This window comes from Lotus japonicus, chromosome 6, assembly GCF_012489685.1.
Source record: "Lotus japonicus ecotype B-129 chromosome 6, LjGifu_v1.2".
NCBI classification, from domain to species: domain Eukaryota; kingdom Viridiplantae; phylum Streptophyta; class Magnoliopsida; order Fabales; family Fabaceae; genus Lotus; species Lotus japonicus.
Window position 1 is genome coordinate 61,528,797 of NC_080046.1, and position 20,766 is coordinate 61,549,562.

General features: G+C 37.3%; 4 protein-coding genes across 4 annotated transcripts; 3 read left to right on the forward strand and 1 right to left on the reverse strand.

Annotated features, from left to right (window-relative positions):
• Positions 1–179: 179 nt before the first annotated feature.
• LOC130722803 (probable aspartic proteinase GIP2) lies at positions 180–1,660 on the forward strand. The gene has a single exon (XM_057573652.1). The coding sequence runs from the start codon at positions 186–188 to the stop codon at positions 1,467–1,469; it is 1,284 nt and encodes a 427-aa protein (XP_057429635.1). The 5' UTR covers positions 180–185; the 3' UTR covers positions 1,470–1,660.
• Positions 1,661–1,781: 121 nt separating this feature from the next.
• LOC130722804 (probable aspartic proteinase GIP2) lies at positions 1,782–3,471 on the reverse strand. The gene has a single exon (XM_057573653.1). It carries the CDS (start codon positions 3,330–3,332, stop codon positions 2,112–2,114), a length of 1,221 nt encoding a protein of 406 aa, XP_057429636.1. The 5' UTR covers positions 3,333–3,471; the 3' UTR covers positions 1,782–2,111.
• A 3,439-nt stretch (positions 3,472–6,910) lies between these two features.
• Positions 6,911–9,046, forward strand: LOC130724474 (probable aspartic proteinase GIP2). The gene has a single exon (XM_057575700.1). It carries the CDS (start codon positions 6,978–6,980, stop codon positions 8,259–8,261), a length of 1,284 nt encoding a protein of 427 aa, XP_057431683.1. The 5' UTR covers positions 6,911–6,977; the 3' UTR covers positions 8,262–9,046.
• A 1,219-nt stretch (positions 9,047–10,265) lies between these two features.
• On the forward strand, positions 10,266–13,238 carry LOC130723823 (probable aspartic proteinase GIP2). Its single transcript, XM_057574958.1, has 2 exons — positions 10,266–10,830; positions 12,114–13,238. The coding sequence occupies exons 1-2, from the start codon at positions 10,278–10,280 to the stop codon at positions 12,290–12,292; spliced, it is 732 nt and encodes a 243-aa protein (XP_057430941.1). The 5' UTR covers positions 10,266–10,277; the 3' UTR covers positions 12,293–13,238.
• The last annotated feature ends 7,528 nt before the right edge of the window (positions 13,239–20,766 follow it).

Sequence of the window (20,766 nt, forward strand, 5' to 3'; positions counted from 1 at the left end):
AGCATTTATACCATCAAGCCATCCATTTTGACAAACCACCAAGAATAGTCAAAGTCCCAAAGAGTCATAACTATGAAGACCATGATCATTGCAATTTAGTAATTTACACATCTAATATCCTTGAAGACAAGCTATAAAAGGAAACTCTGCATTCTGAACTTCACACAGCAATAGCTTTATCCACAATGACTTATTCTTCTGTGATTCATTTCTTTCTCTTCTCCATAGCCCTTTTCTCAGTTCCCTGCTTATCAATCTCACATTCTCCAAATTCCAAACCACACCCCTTTCTCCTTCCCATTAAAAAAGACCCAGCAACCAATGTGTTCTACACTTCAATTGGCATAGGAACTCCACAACAAAACTTCAATGTAGCCATTGATCTTGCTGGAGAAAACTTGTGGTACGAATGCAACAATCACTACAACTCATCATCTTTTCATCCAATCATTTGTGAATCCAACAAATGCCCCAAAAACACTCATGCATGCAGTTTTTGCCAAGGCCAATTCAGACCAGGTTGCACAAACAACACATGTGGCACCACCAATTACAACCCCTTAGCTCAAGTCTTATTCCCTGGAGACCTCGCTGAGGATGTCGTGTCCATTTCTCAAAATCAAGTGTTTGGTGTTTCCTCTGGCTGCACTAACTCTGATGGCTTCAATGGGCTCCTTGAAAAATTACCCAAAAGCAGCCAAGGGATTATAGGCCTTGCAAGGTCACAACTTGCTTTGCCAACACAACTTGCATTGTTGAAGAAGCTTCCTCCTAAGTTTTCTCTCTGTTTACCTTCTTCAAACAACATAGGATTCACAAACTTGCTCATTGGAACAGAGGAACATCCTCTGTCCAAATATATGCAAACCACTCCTCTGATTTTGAATCCTGTTGACACTGGTCCAGAATTTGAGGAGGGTGTTCCCTCAACAGAACACTTCATTGACGTGACATCAGTTAAGATTGATGGCCAAGTTGTGAACCTGAAGCCTTCCCTTTTATCCATTAAGAAAGATGGCAATGGGGGTACTAGAATGAGCACCATGACTCGTTTTGCTGAATTACAAAGCTCTGTATACAAACCCTTCATTCTAGATTTTATTAAGAAGGCTTCTGATAGAAGAATGAAGAGAGTGGCATCAGTGGCACCATTTGAGGCATGTTTTGATGTAACAACAATTGGCAATTCTAGAACTGGACTTGCTGTGCCAAGTATTGATCTTGTGCTGCGAGGTGGAGCGGTGTGGACTATTCATGGAGCCAATTCCATGGTGATGGTGAAGAAGAATGTGGCGTGTCTTGGATTTGTTGATGGAGGGACAATAGGAACAATGTCGTTTGTTAAAGCCTCGATTGTTCTTGGTGCTCATCAGTTGGAGGAAAATCTTTTGATGTTTGATCTAGCTTCCAACAAATTCAGCTTCAGCTCCTCGCTTTTGCTCCACAATGCAAGCTGTTCCAACTTTTGAATGAAATGTTGGTAGATTCTAAGTTCTGGTTATCACTTGAACTAGTCATGGTGATTAGGAGTGAGTAGGAGTACACGCATGATGATGATGCTGAGATGAACGGATAAAAAAGAGATATTCTTTGTCTCACAATAAAAACGAAATATTCTTTATTTCATATCTTGATTTTTGGAAAGGGAAAACCGTGTGCTGTTTGTCACATATCATTACTCTGCCTTATAATAAAGCATATGCTTTTCAATTATCAATATATTCCATGAGATGCATTTCAATTCTTATCACATGCTTCCAATTCAGGGTAACTCAACAAAATAACAGCTCAAGCTTTGTTTCATTCTATTCCAACATCAGATAAACATTGAACCAAAAATGACCAACACCATATGCGGTCGCCTACACATACAGCAAATGTAAAGAACAAAAATAACAATGGTGATTACAAAACACTATAAACACTTCCTAATTCACCATAATAATCTAATTAATTAAGAAAAAAACTATCTTATATGCCTCATCATCACAATTATCACACACTCAAACGGAACATTAGAGGCCGTCATTATAGGCTTGTGCTTCTTCTGAAGCTGAAGTCGTCGTCATTGTAGGCTTGTGCTCCTTCTGTGTGAACTTGAGTCTCAAGTTTCAAGCCGATTGGGCAGTCCCAGACCCAAATCTGAAATTAGAGCAACTACTCTGCCTCATCAAAAGAGAAGAACTAAATCCAACCATGGAAGTTTCAAAATCAAACTGAACCAACACATCCTCCAATTGATACCCTCCAATCACAATAGGATTCCTCTGGTTCACACCACCATCCAAGAACCCCAAGCACATAACATCACTGTTCACCTTCACCATCGAGTTCCTCCCATAAATCCTCCACTTCACCATCTCACTCTGCAACACAAGCTCAATCACCGGCACGTCAGGCCCAACCGGCGAGCTTCCAACGCCGCCGGAGCTAAAACACAGCCCAAATTGCCCCACCGGAGAAACTCTAGTCATGTTCATGGCCTCAGCAGCTCTCAGATAAGCACTCTCGAAGGTAGCATAGACCGAACTCTGCATCGTCGTGTAAGGCACAACAGAGCTCAACAGAGTCCCTCTGTTTCTTCCCTCCGATGCGGTGTTGAAAGAAACTCTCCTTCCACCGATTTTGATCGAGTTCACGCTGATCAAATGTTCCTGTGAAGTGGGTTCGTTGATTAGAGGCGTGAATGTCAGAGATCTGAGAATCTCAGATTCATAGGCCAATCCACCACCAAGCAGAACAACCCCAGAGGAAGAAGAGAGGCAGAGAGTGATCTTCCTCTTTGCGTTGAACGAGTTGAAGAACTGTGTCGAGAAAGAAGCACGAGATCTTCCAAACCCAACCATGCCAGAAGCAGTTCTTGCCAAGCCATTCAGAAGCAGGGTAGGTGAACAGGTGAAGAGTAGCGGAATCTGACTTCCAAGTTCAACGAGATCTTCTACAAGCTCACCTTCTGCGCTTGTTTTCCCTGTGATGGTGTTTTCTGAGATGATTTGACATGGGTGGTGTTGATCTGCATCTGCAACAGTTTTGAGCCATGTTTGAGAAGTTTGAGTTTGGTGGGTGAGGCATTGAAGGGAACGGTGAGGGATGGTGCGAAGAGAAGAAGAAGGGGTGTGTCTGGAAGCACAGTCGAACCAGGGGAGGGAGCCTCCGAGGTCGAGAACGAGATTGGTGGGGGCAGAAGGGGTGCCGGTGGAAAGTGTGGTGAGATACTGGAGCGTTGAATGGTCTTTTGTGATTGGGAGGAGGAGGGAAATTGGAGAAGAAGAAACAAGGGAGAGGATTGAGAAACAGAGTAGAAGAAGGAGAGAAGAAGAAGAAGAAGCCATGGTTGCAGAGAAGGGAAGAGAGGGAAAGGGAACGGTTTGTTGTTGTTGTTGTTGGTTGGCAGTTGAGGAAAGTGAGGGAGTGTCGGCGGAGGGTCGCCGCGGCTTGGGTTAAATTTGGTTATGGGGTTGGGGTTGGGGTTGGGAATGGATAAGGATTTAAGAATACTACAAAGTTGTTTTGTTTTGTGGTGGTTGTAATTACTGTTGTGCCCTCTTATCTTCTTTCTCAAGTTTTGCTTGCTGACTAGATAACACCGTGTCCGTGTGCTTATCTTCACTTCTTCTCTCTCTTTAGTTGGTACGGACCATGTGATATGACTAGGTGCAAAATGCAAATGCACATGTTTTAATCACATCACATTTTTGTTTGAAATGAATAATGATTAATGATAAAATTTGAGTTAAATAACTCATTATTTAATTACATTGAGATAAGTGATGAAATAAGTGAGTTATAATTTCTAAATACTCTTTATTTTATTATTAGTTTATTTATAAAAAAATCTTATTGGTCAATTGATTTGCTGGTTAATAACTCACATGGGTAGGAGTGTAATCGACAAATCAAGTTCGAATTTATAATTTTTGAATATGCAAACCAAGTTGGTTTGGATTTTCGAATTTTTGCTTTTAAACCCGAACTAAACCAATCCGATCTCAATTGGATTGGTTCGGATCAAATGATTGGATTTAGAATAACAAATATTGTATAGAAAATTATTCTACAAACGTGAAAGTTATAAAAAAAATAAATATAGCAAAATCTAACATTTTCAAAGAATAAAACATCTGGTAATGACATTATCCATGTAATCTAAATAAAATTAATATCTCCAATAAAAATATAAATAAGCAATGTAATGGGTTAGAACATCTGGGCTGAATGTAAAAATCAATCCACAAATCCGATATCCAAACCGACAGTGATCGGATGTAATAAAAAAATTTAAACCGAACCGATGATCAAATCTAACCCACCATAATATGTTCGATTCGAATGTTTTGATCGAATTCGCCAATCGAATCGTACCTGCTTACAACCTTATACATGGGTCATTTAGACAATTTTTTTACAATAAATTATGACCTTATTTATGTTGGGCCTAGCCGCCTAACAGTTTATATATTTTTGGTAAGTGGAAACTGCCGAATGATTTTTATTCGGCATACTTGCCTAGTTGCATTATTTATGTATCCAAAGTCGTTTGGTTTTTCAATACAAATTCATTGACCCAAAAAAAAACTCCAACGTCACATTATGCTACGATTTTCTGCATACGTATATTCTGATGATGAAAAGCATCTTTAGCTAACCTTTGAAGGAGTCCAAGGAGCACATAAGCTGATTTTGCATTTGCATGAATATTTTTACATAAGCAAGGAAATAAAAAAGAAAGCTACATCCTCAAGGCAAAATCACCAACATCTCTGGACAAAATGTCTTGTAAGACTCTAGAAGAAGAGTGGGAATCAAAATATCAATTGTATTGCATATTTTTTTATTTTTTAGTTAATTTCAATAGTTTTAGAAGTTTTAGACCGCCGTAAATTGAAAAGTTAACAAAATAATTATAGAGTGTGTTTTTGTGGCAGTATAAAAAACTTCAGGTAAATAGCCAAGTTGGTCCTTGAATGTGTCAGCTGCCATCAAGTTGGTCCCTAAACTTTTAAAATGCATCCTGCGGTCATTGAATGTGGCAGAAGTCATTCAAGTTAGTCCCTAGGTTAAAAAAAAGAGACGGACGTTAACGGAAGACTGACATGTCACATTTTTCGCCACTTGGATATCAAATTATCAATTCAGTTCTTGATATTGCCAACTTAATGTCAATTTGATATTGCCAACTTCGGGTAAATAGCCAAGTTGGTCCTTGAATGTGTCATCCGCCTTCAAGTTGGTCCCTAAACTTTTAAAATGCATCCTGCGGTCCCTGAATGTGGTAGAAGTCATTCAAGTTAGTCCCTAGGTTAAAAAAAAGAGACGGACGTTAACGGAAGGCTGACATGTCACGTTTTTCGCCACTTGGATATCAATTCAGTCCTTGATATTGCCAACTTAATGTCAATTTGATATTGCCAACTTCGGGTAAATAGCCAAGTTGGTCCTTGAATGTGTCAGACGCCTTCAAGTTGGTCCCTAAACTTTTAAAATGCATCATGCGGTCCCTGAATGTGGCAGAAGTCATTCAAGTTAGTTCCTAGGTTAAAAAAAAGAGACGGACGTTAACGGAAGGCTGACATGTCACGTTTTTCGCCACTTGGATATCAATTCAGTCCTTGATATTGCCAACTTAATGTCAATTTGATCCACCAAGTTGAAAAGTCAAACTTCTCTCTCTTCACCTTTTCTCTCCCTCCCCCACTGCCCACCCCTCCACCACCACCAACCTTCTTCCCCCTTTCCCCACCTTGACAGCATTGTTACATAGCAAGATATGAGAAGAGAGGATTGCAGAAACACTTCTTGGAAGACTTTCACCATCAAGATCTATCATCACTCTATATTACTTTCTCAATATAATGGTCAATGACACTATCTACAATTAAGAAAAATAGTATATCATACTCATAGTGCATCAAAATCACATTTGAAGTCTAATGACATTGTAGAAAGAACCCACGAAAATTAAACAACACTGCGGCAACTTCTAATTCAAAAATAAACACCATACACGGTTATACCAAAAATACACTATACGCATGGTTCTATCATTGCTGGAATAGAAAGTTAATCCCTTTTCAATCTCTCAATCTTCTTCAAATCTTAGCTTTCACCCATCTGAAAATCCCAGCACAAACACACTCAACACGCACACACACCACAAAATTAAATCTGAAGCGCACCGAGAGAGGCCTGAGAGCGTGTGGGATCGAGAAGGAGATGAAGGCTTAGCTTTCGGCGATGGATCATGTGGTGGCTTGCAAAGACGGAGGGGGTTTGAGGTGGGAGCTTGGCTGAGCGGTGTGGCGATGCTCACAGTGGCGAGGATGATGCATCCCTTGCGAAAGCGCGGTGCGGCGTGGTGGATGAGGGTCCTCAGAGTTCAGATCGATGGTGATGGCGAGCTACGGTGCAGCACGGTGTTTGTAACGGTCGGGATTGGGGTTTATGAACCAGATCTGATTTCGATGATTGGCGGAGGAGTGAGGGGGGTGGTGACCGGAGAACTTGAACCAGGTGGAGGTTGTGGGTCGTTTAAATGGGGAGGTGGCTGAAGTGGTGGCCGGAAGGGGTGGAGTTCTGGGTTTCTAGGGAAGATGAAGAAGCTGAAGATTGTTTCAAAAAAGGAGGGACTAAATTGACATTAATTTTTCTCCCGAGCTTTCATTTTACACGTGGACTCTCCAGCATGGAAAAAAATTTTCCATCTCACCATTTCCATTAACGTCTGTCAACAATTTTAACGTTAGGGACTAACTTGAATAACTTTTACCACATTCAGGGATCGCGTGATGCATTTTATAAGGTTAGGGACCAACTTGAAGGCGTCTGACACATTCAAGGACCAACTTGACTATTTACCCAAAAAAAAAAAAAAAAACTTCACAAAACTTTGATTCATTACATAATTTGCATTATTGGATCTGATAAAATGCAATCCTTCCGTTGACACAAACAGATATCCCAATGTCTGCAAAATAGACATGGCATTTGCTTCTTATTTCCTTCTCTTTCATACACTCATCATCCCCTTCATCTATCCCTCTATAGCCTCCACCTTCCACCCCAATGCACTTGTTCTTCCTGTCACAAGAGACCCGGCCACAAACCAATATGTTACATTGCTTCACCAGAGAACTCCTCTTGTTCCTGTCAAACTAACCTTAGATTTAAGTGGTCAATTCCTCTGGGTAGATTGTGAAGAGGGTTATGTCTCATCCACCTACCACCCTGCACACTGCCACACTCCCCAATGCTCCATCACAAGATCCAAATCATGTGTTGACTGCTATCTATCCAAGCCAGGATGCAACATCAACACATGTAACCTTTTCCCAAACAACATTTTCACTCACACCAATCAAATTGGTGAGGTTGCACTAGATGTTGTTGCTGTTCATTCAACTGATGGATCCAATCCTGGTAAGATGGTGATTGTGCCTAACTTTCTCTTCACATGTGGTCGCACAAATCTCTTGAAAGGTCTTGCTAGTGGAGTCAAAGGCATGGCAGGTCTTGGAAGGAACAATGAAATTTCAGTCCCTTCAATATTCTCCTCTGCTTTCAATTTCTCCAAAAAGTTTGCAATTTGCTTGAGTTCTTCAACTAAATCCAGTGGTGTGTTATTTTTTGGTGATGGCCCATATGTTTTTCTTCCTGGGGTTGATGTTTCCAAATCTCTCATCTACACTCCACTGATTACAAACCCTGATAACTCAGCAGGGCCTATTTTTCATGGAAGACCAGCTGCAGAATACTTCATTGGAGTGAAAGGTATTAGAATCAATGAGAAATTGATCCAATTAAACACATCCTTGTTGTCCATTGGTGATGAGGGAGAGGGTGGAACAAAAATTAGCACTGTGAATCCTTACACAACCATGGAAACATCTATCTACCATGCTTTTGTTAATGCATTTGCCAACGAACTTGAAGACGTTCCTCAAGAGAAGCCGATAGCGCCTTTCAAGCTATGTTTCAACTCCAAGAACTTGGAAGTGCCAGCAATTGACTTTGTGTTGCAGGGGAAGGGTGTCTTTTGGAGGATCTTGGGGGGAAACTCTATGGTCCAAGTGAGCAGAGAGGTTTCTTGTCTTGCATTTGTGGATGGAGGTATTGATGCAACCACTTCCATTGTTATTGGGGGATATCAGCTAGAAGACAATCTCTTGCAATTTGATTTGGTTAATTCAAGGCTTGGGTTTAGCTCCTCCCTTTTGTTGACACAAACTACATGTGCAAACTTCAACTTCACATCTAGCGCATAATCAAACCAGGCGTTTTTATCTTTCTTTCTTTCTCATTATTTTTGTGTTGTGAAAAATTGTTTCCTTCTAATTGCCAATTAATAATATGGGAGTTATTGAGTTAAAAAAAAGGGAGTTATTATTTATTCGGAGTTCAAGAGTTTCATTATGAAATAAAGTAATAAACAATGTGCAATTGAGTGTATTCCTTATTCATGATGTAAATTTAAATAAAATGAATATGTATACGTGTTCAAAAGGTGATAATTGATAACTTATGTTGTTCCTTTATTCATGATAGTATGCATTTTAGCTAAGTGTGTTTTTGCCAACATGTCGGACACGATGTTGTAACATCTTGACTATGACATGTGTCCCTGCAGATCTGATATGAGCTGGCTAAGTTATCTGTGAAGCTGTGCTTTGATTACATGGTATTCAAGCTAGGGTTTTGTTGGAAGCTTCTGTGCGCTGTTTAAGGAATATATCAAGTGTAATCAAATCGATTTCAAGGGATTTGATTTGAGATATTATGTGGAGGTTTTTATCTGCTACTGAAAACGTATCTTTGAAGATTTTATGTAGATCTGTTTCATTAACAACTTCCTGATTTTAGTGTGGACTCTTTGCTTGTCCAAGCCCATTGAAGACAAGGCCTGGATGACTGCTACTTAAGAAGACCTAAACCTAGTTACTAGCGAGTGACTTCATGTTGAGTAAATTAGGGTTTACTCTCGTAATTTCACACTTGTATTGTTCTCTTAGCAGCTTTATGTTATTCTTCTGAGCTGAGAGTTGTTTTGTGAGTTGTTTGATCTTGAGATCGTCTTTACTCTCATTGTAAGAGATTAATCACTATGGCAGTGATTGTGTGTGAGAAAGTGAGAGGGGATTCTCATACTTAGGGGGAGACCTAAGTAATAAACCACGGGTAGGAATAAGTAGGAAAGGCTGTGAACAGAGGATGTTCAATTAAGACCTTTTGTGTACTTGATTCTCTATAATAGTGAATTATCTTTCTCGGGCTGAAGCCCTCCAGATGTAGGTGATGTTGCACCGAACTGGGTTAACAATTCTCTGTGTTCTTTATTGTTTTTTGTTGATTTAATACTGTGTTGTTATCTGCTGTACGTTGTGCCAGATGTCCTAGACATTTGGTTCGATATCTGTCCTGTGCGTGAACCAGAATTTCAACTTATATAATTGTCCTCTCACTTGATAACACTTGCCACCTCCATCACCTTCGTCGCTCTATCACCGTCGTCGCTCCATTAGGTAATATCTATGATCATCACCATTACTTTCCATCAATTTTCATAGCCCCATGTTGGATTAAAGGAGATGAAAGGAAAGCATTAACAATAACTAAAACTATAGTTATTGTTTTTATATATTCAATATTAGTATTTTAAAATAAGGGATATAATATAGGAATAGAAAAATCCAAAACTCATATAGTTTTCGTCCATTATCCAATTATCCAGATAATGAAAGTGTGTTTAGATATCTATTAGCACGTGTTAGCTTGCATTAACACTCACTCAAAGTGAGAACAAAACTCAATTGATGTTTAAAGATTAATATACTTTTACACTGCTCAAGTGGTAACAAATAAATAAATTTATTTTACTCCCTCATAAAATATATAAACAATGTAGAGTGATTTCATTTTGTTCCATCACATTCTTCTCATTCTATTATATTCCTTTTTTGTTTTGTTCCATCAATCCACACAAAACATCAGACTTTTTTGTAATCAAAATATAAATTTCATCTTAAATTTCTTCATAATGTTGGACGGTGAAAGACATATCCCACCATTATAGCCTAAATCTTGATTGCCTTATTATATATATTGAGATCATACTTCACATGTTAAATTAAATAAAGTGTAACAGCCTGGTACAGGCTACAGCCATCATTTTTTACCCATTATCATAATCAATTTTATCCACAGTCCCATGCATCCCAGCATTTATAAATAGATCACACTACATGCTCACCACAAGCACAACTGAACATCAATTGAGGTTCATAATGGCTACTTCCACTACTCTCCAATATTTCTTCCTCCTCTGTCTACTTCTTTTCTCAGTTTCACCCACCCTATCAAATGATGAATTCCCTGAAACCGGTTTTATCACCCTTCCTGTTAAGAAGGACTCAGCCACCCTTCAGTACTACACTTCAATTGGCATAGGAACTCCTCAAAATAACATGAACCTAGCCATTGATCTTTCAGGTAAATTCCTATGGTACGATTGTGACACTCATTATGATTCATCATCTTACCTTCCTGTCCCCTGTGACTCCCAAACCTGCCCTCAAAACTCCCCTTGCACTGAATGCAATGGTTTCCCTCCTAAGCCAGGCTGCACCAACAACACTTGTGGTCTTGGCATCACAAACCCCTTCGCCGACACGGTTTTCTCCGGCGACATGGGTGAAGATCTCTTACACATGCCCCCCATAACAGTCCCTCGCTCCTTCATTTCCGGCTGTGCAGACTCTGATAGATTCACCACCCCACTTCTCTCTGGCCTTGCCAATGGCACCAAAGGGATCCTTGGCCTTGCAAGGTCACATATTTCTTTACGGCTTAATCCAGTTTTTGGTCCCCATCCTTTGTCATAAATATGGCTTTAGTCCCTCGCCGGAGCAAATGTGAGGCTAGGTCCCCAGTTTTTGGCAAAATAGTTGGCTTGGGTCCTTCCGGCTGGTTCGGTCAACGCCGGAGCTCCGCCGGCTGACGTGGCCGGTGCCACGTCAATTAATGAGCCCAGCTGGATTTTTTTTTTCTTTTTTTCATTAAATTTAAATAAAATTAAAACTTATATTGAGGGATGAATACCAAGTTTATTAAATCTTTACAAGGATGAGATCCATTTTATAATCCTTCATAGGGACGAGATCCAAAATAAAGATGTGAAACAAAGGTGAGATCCAACATATTAATTCCATTCACTGGTACAAAATGTAATACAATTAGCCATGATTTAGATTACTGCTACACTCCACTAAGGTTACATCCTTATAATTTTGGTACACATCCACCACAATCCATTACACACGAAGCCATACAACCACTACAAACAACAGAATACATGTCAAAATTGCCAAGTTCTTCTTCTGAATTTCCCATTTAAGGTTCCATTGCAGATTGACAATCTTCAACTTACTATCCTCCAATTTGGTCTTCGTGTCCTCCAATTTGGTCAAAGTGTCCTCCCACTTCCTCTTCGTAGCCTCCAATTCCATCTTTCTTTCTGCCAATATCCTTTTCATATCCTCCAATTCTTCAAATGTTTTCACCCCTTCAATTACATTTTGTCTCTCAGGACCATCTAAGCTAGACTCATCATCCCATAGAAAAAAGCCACAGTCATTTGGTCTCTGAGATAAAATCGAATAAAAGCACTTTACTCATTAGGCTCAAAAATTAAAAAGAACAATGATAATTTCAGTAACAACATAACAAAGACATAAATGGCTTACCAAGACATTTTGTACCAGTGAATGGAATTAATATGTTGGATCTCACCCTTGTTTCACATCTTTATTTTGGATCTCGTCCCTATGAAGGGATTATAAAATTGATCTCATCCTTGTAAAGATTTAATAAACTTGGTATGCATCCCTCAATATAAGTTTTAATTTTATTTAAATTTAATGAAAAAAAAATCCAGCTGGGCTCATTAATTGACGTGGCACCGGCCACATCAGCCGGCGGAGCTCCGGCGTTGACCCAACCGGCCGGAAGGACCCAAGCCAACTATTTTGCCAAAAACTGGGGACCTAGCCCCACCTTTACTCCGGCGAGGGACTAAAGTCATATTTATGACAAAGGATGGGGACCAAAAACTGGATTAAGCCTTTCTTTACCAAATCAAATCTCATCCTCATACAATGTTCCTCCTAAGTTCACCCTTTGCTTACCTTCTAACAACGAAGGCACTGGGAAGATCTTCATTACTAGGAGACCATTTTCACCTGACCCTGTTACACAAATTGGACTATCTGCCAATTCCCAAGATGAATCTACTACATCTTAAAAGAGAGTCATAAAATCACTATTCCTAAGAGAACTTTTAATTTTGGCCATTAATTTCAATTTCAATCTCAAGTCTCAACCGTTGGATCATCTTTTTCTGGTTCTTTTTTTATTTATCCTAATTTCGTTTTTGCCTTGCATTATTTTAATGGGCTCTAGCCCAAGTCCAGTACCTACACCCATCCAACACGACAACACAGCTCTGTCTTTCAGTCTTTCTCCATCGTCTCGCATCATCAGCCTTCTTCTCTTTCATTCCGTCATCTCGCTTCCAACCCATCAAACACGGCAACTCAGCTCAGCCTTTCTCAACCATCTCCATCATCTCGCATCATCAACACAGCCCAGAGAGTTGTTCATGAAGTGGGTTAGGTTTTTATTTCCTTCTGCACGCCACATTCATCTCCCTGGCACCGCCGATCAACCATGGTGACGGAGAATATCATCATCTTCTTTGATTTTTAGTCAGTGTTTAGGTGAGTTTTAGAAAGATTATTTCAGATGAAGATGGAAGGGTGCGTTCTTTCGTGTTTGGTGAGGGCCAGAGTGAGAAGCCAAGATCATGGCAGACAGATTTCGTCATCCATGAGCCGGTTCATGTCAGTCGAGCATTGTACTGCAGGAAATGGTGGAGCCAATTGTGTAATTACAGGTTAGCTTCTTTTATACCATTCTTCACGTTTCCCAATTCCAATAGCATGACATACTCCATTGATCATTCAAATAGCTACCCTATTAAGATTTAAATTACCTCCTACTGGTTATAGGGTATAGAGTAATGGGATTTTCCCTTCTCAATCTCTATAAATACTTCCCATCTTTTTGTTGTTGATTCCAGTTATAGTGATACTCATACTGATGTCTTTTATGGCTGGACCTGTGAATCCCCTCCGCAGCAGCGTATGCCTTGCCAGAGATACATGGAAAGTGATTCCTCAAGACCATATGCTATTCATCTCGTCCTAATTGATGCAGAGGTTATATCTTTGTCTTATTTTTGTTTTATATCTATACTTGTGTGTTCTTCAGTTCCTACATTCATTTAAATTCAAATTGATTTTGTTGTTATAGGGTGTGAAAATTGAGGCTTCAATCAAGAAAAACCATATTAGTAAATTCGTTAGTGAGTTGGTTGAGGGCAATGTATAAAGACAGAGATTGGTTTCTGTTTTTTGTGCTTCACTAACAAGGTTAGTAACTATTTTTCAGTTTTGCTGTGAGGGCCAGGGGTACAATTGTGGTTAATGAGTTGCTGAATGAGAAGATAAATACTTTTTTCTTCAGTTTTTACAAAGATGTTGATGTCCTTTGAGTTATTGTTGGTTAATATGCTTCTTATTTATTAACGGTTGTTTCTTAGGTTGATTTTGGAGGGAATAGATATGTTGGGCTTATTCCCTTTTTTAAATTAAGAAAATTATGAAGTTTTTTTCCATGATGAACAAGTTATTAGTGTGATATGTTCATGCTATTCCTGTGACACCATAGAACTCTATCACATATGAAGTTTAAAGATGGACAATTTGCACATCTAACATAACTTCAAGGTTCTAAAATTCCTATGCCTAATTTCTATCTAACTTATGTGCTGTTATTGTTGTTTCTCATTGAATATGTTTGTAGTGATAAAGCATGTTAGAAAAGTAAAAGGTGAGGAAGGAGAGGGCCGAGGTAGAGGTTGGCAAGGACCATTTTCTTCCTGCAATGAACTATTGAAGAGAAATAACTTGCTGAGAAACAAGCATTCAATAGGAAATTGCAGATACATATTATATTTGTTAGTTAACTGTCATGATTAGTTGTTAGCAGTTAGTAGAGTTTGTTAATTGTGACCAATTTTGTGTTATATTTCCACAAATGAGGTGTTTGATAATTTCTTTCTAAAAAAAAAGAGATAAGATATTCTGTGTTTTTGGTTGATTTATGAGATAGAGTTAGTCTTTGATAAGATTTTGTTCATTCTGTTAGTCTTAATCAGATTATGTTTTATATTAGAGAGTTAGGAGATAGAGTTAGTTTTTTATATAAGTTTTAATATCTTATTTTGTGGCAACTTCAGATAGGTTTGTTACGAACCTGTTGCTCACATTCATGTAAAAATATGAACCTCCATTCTAAAAAAATATAAACCTTATGTATCAGCTTACACAGAATACAAAAATCATATCCACTCAAATTTATTAGTTGGCAATGCCTGTCATATTTTATGGACCTGATCTGACCAGGGCCAGCTATTTACGCCCAAGAAGATGATAGAACCATAGTTAAAGTCACCAATAAGACACCTTTCAATGTTACAATCCACTGTTAATCCCTATTACTATCTCTTACATAAGGTTTCAATCCAGTTTACTAACTAAAATATGATTATTACAGCTAACAATCTTGAATTTTAAATTTTAGGCATGATGTCAAGCAAAGGCTATCATGCTGGTATGATGGACCATCTCTTATTACAAAGTGTCACATTCAAGCTGGCCAAATTTTCACCTATAACGTTTTAATGGTGAAGCAGAAAGACACCTTCTTCGGGCATGCTCATGTTTCTTGGCTAAGAGGAACGGTTTATGGTGCCATGATTGTTTATCCAAAGATCAGGGTAACTTATCGATTTAAGAGTCTTGAACAAGAGCACATAATCATTCTAGGTAACTTATAAGGTGGCCCTCCTTTGGTTTAGATTTCAGTGTTACATAGATGTATGTTCTCCATATAAGGCTGGTTGAATTCAATTTTGGCAGGGAGTATTGGCTGCAAGATCTGCGACAAATTGAGCATGCCACTCTAGCAAGTGGAGGAGCTCCTCCTAAAGCAGATGCATATACCATTAATGGAAATCCAGGCCCCAACTACAACTGCTCCACTAATGGTATTTGAGATAACTACTACTACTCCACTACTGGTATTTGAGATAACTACAACTGCTCTACTAATTGTTTTTGCAACTTCTTATTGTTTGTGAAAAATGTTGTATTTAACAGTGTGAGTGAGTGAACATGGTGATAAGAAAGTTATAGAAGGTTTGTAAGTTGTGATTAAGGAACATGATAACTGGAGTATTTCAGCCTGTTATTAGTAAAAAGAATCCTAATTTCATGGACATGAATTAAGTACTTCTCATGAGGGATAGATAATTATCTATTAGAATGTTGAGCGTAGGACTTCTTGCCAAGTGCATTTGCAATATATTTTGCTTTTTTATGTGCTTTCCTGTATTCTATATCAGTAAATTTTTACAGCTTTAAGTGTTATTTTTCTTCTCTACTTATTATTATCTACCAAATTATTTTACCAATTTCAAGGGCTATACCAAAGCAATTGAAATATGAGATAAGTATGACAAAAGTAGTTTAATTAATAGGATGCCTCAGTAGAATAAGTAGAGTTGTATTTGCTGACTTCACTTTTGTTCCTTTCAACAAGGGCTGAGCTCACTGCAGTGAGGATTTTGGCTTTTACTGATTGAAACAACTGGAAGAACGGATGTATAACTTTTTAATTTCTCTCTTTCTATAGTTTTCTTCAGAGTTTTTTTTTTTTTCATTTTCTTAAATGCTTTCAAGCTTTGTTTTCACCATCAATCCTTCAATTGCAGATTTCACCATCAATGCAGATTTCATGTATGGTCAAGATTAGAAGTTAGAGTCATGTGATCTTTAATGTGTTTTTCTGGCTGTTTCTCACTTGCAGGGATGATTTCCCCAACTTGCAATTTCTATTTTCTTTTGCCCTCCGAGTGACTTTGACGGTTCAAAGGTTGTGGAATCTAACTTTGACTATTTTTTACCCAAGTAGCTATCTGATTTTGTTATCGATTAAATGATTATGCCTTTCTTAAATACAAGTGAAAGAGCAGGAGAGAAATTTATATGCGTGAAGCCAGAATTTTTGGATTTGTATGTGAAAAGAACATCTCAATATGTATATGGTTTTTTACTTTCTATAAACTCAGTAGTTGTGTTTGGTAACCGGTTGCCCAGTGAAAGTGGGTAGAGTTTTGATTTCTCACGTTATCACCTATTATTGATTGAGATTTCATTTTACATCACTACTGTGTTGGTTTGCCTTAAGATATATATGATATGAATATATGATGCATCCAACAAGTTCTGATTTTGTTTTCTACATAATCTATATCTTTAAATTGGTTTGCCTAAAGATATAGTTTCTCAAAATCTTTTTATTGGTTTTCTGATTTATATTTTTTATAAATGTTTTCATTTTCATCTTACCAGTTTTAAGCTACAAAGAAATAATCCTTTGTTTCCCTTGCTGTCTTGTATTTGGCTTTAATTATTATTGAGTGGTGCTATAAGAACAATACTTTGTTGAATAATAATTATATTTAGCTTAATAGTCCATTGATTTTAATAGTTCATTGGAGAACTCAATGATCATACCTCATTCCTCGAAAGGTTTGTATTATATTGGTTTCATTATCCATGCAATTAATTATTTCATATCTTGATCTAACTTATTGAAATTGTGATTGATAAAGAAAAAGCAGAAATCTGGAAAGTTGATTCCTATACTTTTGGTGGAACAACAATAAAGCTCATGATGATTACATGATGTTCTTGATCCTTTTAAGTTAATGGAACTATAGAGGTCAGTTTATGATCTAAGTATTAGATATATAATACTAAATGAGAAAATATAAACTAACTTGCAGTTTATCATGTGCAAAGAAAATTTAATGCATAATTAGTTGAATGATAAACAAACATAGTCCACTAATGTCTTCAATCTTATTGTGTTTAATTGCTTATATGAATTAAATATTCCTATTCTGTAGAAAACCTATAATTGAGAACCCATCAACCAAAGTCCTGCATCTTTTACTGTGGATTGGAAGTCTAGCATATTTTTAAGCCAGCTTTATTTTTCCTAAAGCTAAAAGCTAGGATGAAGTTTAATAATGAACAACATATTCGTTTTTCCCTCCATCATTAAATTTTCTACTTAAGAGCTACTTCTATGAGTGCATTTTATGTTTTGTAGTCTTAAGTTCTACATAAAATGAAGTAAATCAAGACTTTTGTTTATTTTTCTACTTTCTTTCCTTTCCCATAATCCTTCTGAAATAATCATCTTCTTAAATAAGATTTTTTGGTCCTCTTTGTTGCAAAGATTTTCATTCGAATAAATCACTTGATGCAAGTGATTTCAAATATGGCTGTAAATTGTTCTCTATCTTTTTATTTATCATGTAGCTTTGCATAGCTAAGGTAGATTCCTAATTGGCCAAAGACATGGAGACATCTATTAACAACGCTACAAAGGAGAATATCAATTTTCTCTATTGTTGATACACTATACCCCTCTCTTCTAGAGTTTTGCTGCCTTCAGGTCCATTAACTGGCTCCATAAACCAATTATGCCATCTTCTCAAGATGAATGCCCCAAAGTCCAAACCCTTACTTTAGTTTGTTTCCTTTTATGATTTTATAGATATCTTGATTCGATGAGTTATTTTTTGGTTCTTGGATGCAGTTCACTGTATATGCTTAGTTTGAGAAAGGGAGACATTTATAGTTTTTCTTGGTCACAACTACCTTGCTTACACAGATGAAATTTTCAGGTGGTGAACTGTTTATGCTTTGTCTGAAAGACTTCGGAAGTGGATTAATAGATCTAGAAGTATGATTTCACAATGGTGTTAGCTTGGCACGGGCTCAAGATGCAAGTTGATTGTTTCACATTATGTCAGATGAAAGCAGTGACCTGATAGGTTATTGGCTATTCATTTTTATTAGTTTCTGGGGTTGGAGGAAGGGAATGGATTTCAAATTAAGATAGTTTCATCAGTTCAACTTTGATGTGGTTTTATGGCAGGGCTCTTTGTAAAAAATACATGGTTTATTGTCACCTATGTATTAGTAAAGTTGATAATAAATTTTGTTGATTTTATCATGAGGGTTACTTAACCTTCATCCCAATGAACCAATAAAATTATTTATTAATAAATAAAATATGAAAAATTTAATTCCACTTATTTTAAATGTGATTGGTTCACCTAGAACGACCATGTGTTATTTAACCCAAATTTTTTCATGAATCATTTAGACAACTGCGGCATATAATTGAAAAGATTACAAATTATTTGTATGTAAATTAATTTGTTCATCTTAATAAATTACAGAATTAATTATGTTAAATCGTAGAATCGCTCGTCCGTGCATTGCACGGAAACGGGTTATTATCCTAGTACTTCATCAATGTTAACTCAATCGACGTTGATGGTAAACTTGTCACCTTGAACCATTCTCTGTTGGTCCTTGATGAAAGTGGCAATGGGGGTACTAAAATTAGTACCATGACTCCTTACAGTGTGTTGCATCACTCCATTCACAAGCCCCTTGTTAGAGATTTCGCGAGGAAGGCTTTAGCCAAAGGAATAAAGAGAGTGCAATCGGTGAAACCTTTTGCAGCATGCTTTGATGCCAACACCATTGGCAAGAGTGATGGAGGCCCAGATGTGCCTTCTATCAATTTGGCTTTTGATGGAAGGTTTGGGCAAGTGAAATGTGATATTCTTGGTCACAATTCCATGGTTGAAGTGGATGAGAATGTGCTCTGTTTGGCATTGGTGAATGGAGGTAAAAAGGCAAAACATGGAATTGTTCTTGGTGGACATCAACTGGAAGATAGAATTTGGGAGTTTGATCTGAGCACTTCAATTTTAAGCTTTAGTCCCTCCCTTCTGCTTCATGGTGCAACCTGTTCAGATGCAGATCCAGCTTCTTCCAAAAAAATGTTTAGCTTTTCGTCATGAATTTGCCAATTTAAGTGTGAGATCCAATTTGTAGTCAGTCACATGTTTGTTTTAATTTCTTAAGAGCCAATCAATAAGTTAATCTCTGTTATGGATTTTCTTCAGCTTCATAATGTAATAAAATGCTTCTTTAATTTTGACTTCATTTAATATCTTAAAAGCTGCACATGTATGGATAAAACTTAAATTTATGATAAGGGGTTAATAATCTAAATTTTAATAAACATAACACACACACATAATAATATCTTAGTAGTCATTTATTATTTTAAGCTGCACGAGGTCTGCAAGCAGCATGCTGTAGAAACGTGGGTTGCTTGCAGAGCTGCTGAATAAAATGAATTCATTTAACATGGGATGAATCTCCAATGGCAGAGATCAATAAATTTAGGCCATAAATTTATTGGTAGGCACTAGGCATGCTTCAGGCTATGTTTGGTTGGGTGGAAGGAAAATGAAAAGGAAAGAAAACACGAAAACCGAGGAATAAATTAAGACTAAGGTGTAGTCTTAATTCATCCATCGGTTTCTGTGTTTTCTTTCCTTCCTACTTTCCTTCCACCCAACCAAACAAAGCCTCAGTGATGCTTGGAAGAAAGGAAAAAGATGGGTTGACCCCCCAAATCCACCTCCACCTTCAGAATATCTATCCGTTTAATATTTTTTTAAGACAATATTGGTAAACTTTTTTTCACAATCTCCTAGAAATAAAAAATTGGATTAATTCACATACATTATACCATCACAACAAGTCTTGGTTTACACCATTAATTAACGAATAATTATTTCTTCACACCTCATTTTTTAAGTGTGGAGAGGTGAAAGAAGAGAGAGATAGGAAGAAATGAGAGAAAGTAAAGATGTGATAAGTGATTTGATTGATGGAGAAAAAAGAAATAAAAGAGAGAAGGTGGAAAAGGAGTGGAGATGTGTGTATATATCATAACTCTTAATTAATTAAAAGTAAGCAAGAAATGAGGAAATAAAAAAATGGCGGAATTCAATTAATTCACAATAGAGTCAGAAGTCCAATGTGAATGTTCAAAATGCAAGCCTAAGAGAGTGTATATTTCCCTTAGATCATCTACATCCATCATACTCACTAAAATATCTACACATTATTTTTTCAATTTCCCATAATGTCACATCATCTACCCCATTTTACTAACTTTTTACTCCAACCCGACAACTCTTAAAAGTTTCTATAGTGGATCTCACCATCAACATCACATTTGTATATTTTATTATTTATCTACATTTTAATTAATTGTAAGTGCTTGTAATAAATACAAGCTCATCTTTCAAGTATAGTGTGGAGTATCTATTCCCACATACTCATCTTTGCCATGTTAGAATTGAATATGTACTCCAATAGTAATAGATACTCATATGAGTATGTATTTAACATTAGCTATTACCATTGGACATGCTCTTCGAAACCACATCAGTATAGAAAAAGATAAGACAAAGACATGATACATAAGAGGGGCCAGGGCCTAATCACTTGTCCATGGTTGCTTTGGTCTCACGCCATCTCTCTTCTTCACCTTTGTTAGAGAAATAATATAAAACTAGACTAAGACCCGCGCGTTGCGCGGGCGGATACAATTGTCTCAATATACTGTAAATTTATTATAATAGTAATCATTGTTATGAGGTGCTTTGTTTCCTCTCGAAAGGCACATATTGAAGTGCAAATG

Bases quoted from the DNA above. Each gene is read 5' to 3' on its own strand.
- LOC130722803 (XM_057573652.1), top strand. From the start codon at position 186: ATGACTTATTCTTCTGTGATTCATTTCTTTCTCTTCTCCATAGCCCTT.
- LOC130722804 (XM_057573653.1), bottom strand. From the start codon at position 3,332: ATGGCTTCTTCTTCTTCTTCTCTCCTTCTTCTACTCTGTTTCTCAATC.
- LOC130724474 (XM_057575700.1), top strand. From the start codon at position 6,978: ATGGCATTTGCTTCTTATTTCCTTCTCTTTCATACACTCATCATCCCC.
- LOC130723823 (XM_057574958.1), top strand. From the start codon at position 10,278: ATGGCTACTTCCACTACTCTCCAATATTTCTTCCTCCTCTGTCTACTT. The intron at 10,831-12,113 runs CTTTACGGCTTA...CTGGATTAAGCC, and splicing joins CCTTGCAAGGTCACATATTT to TTTCTTTACCAAATCAAATC.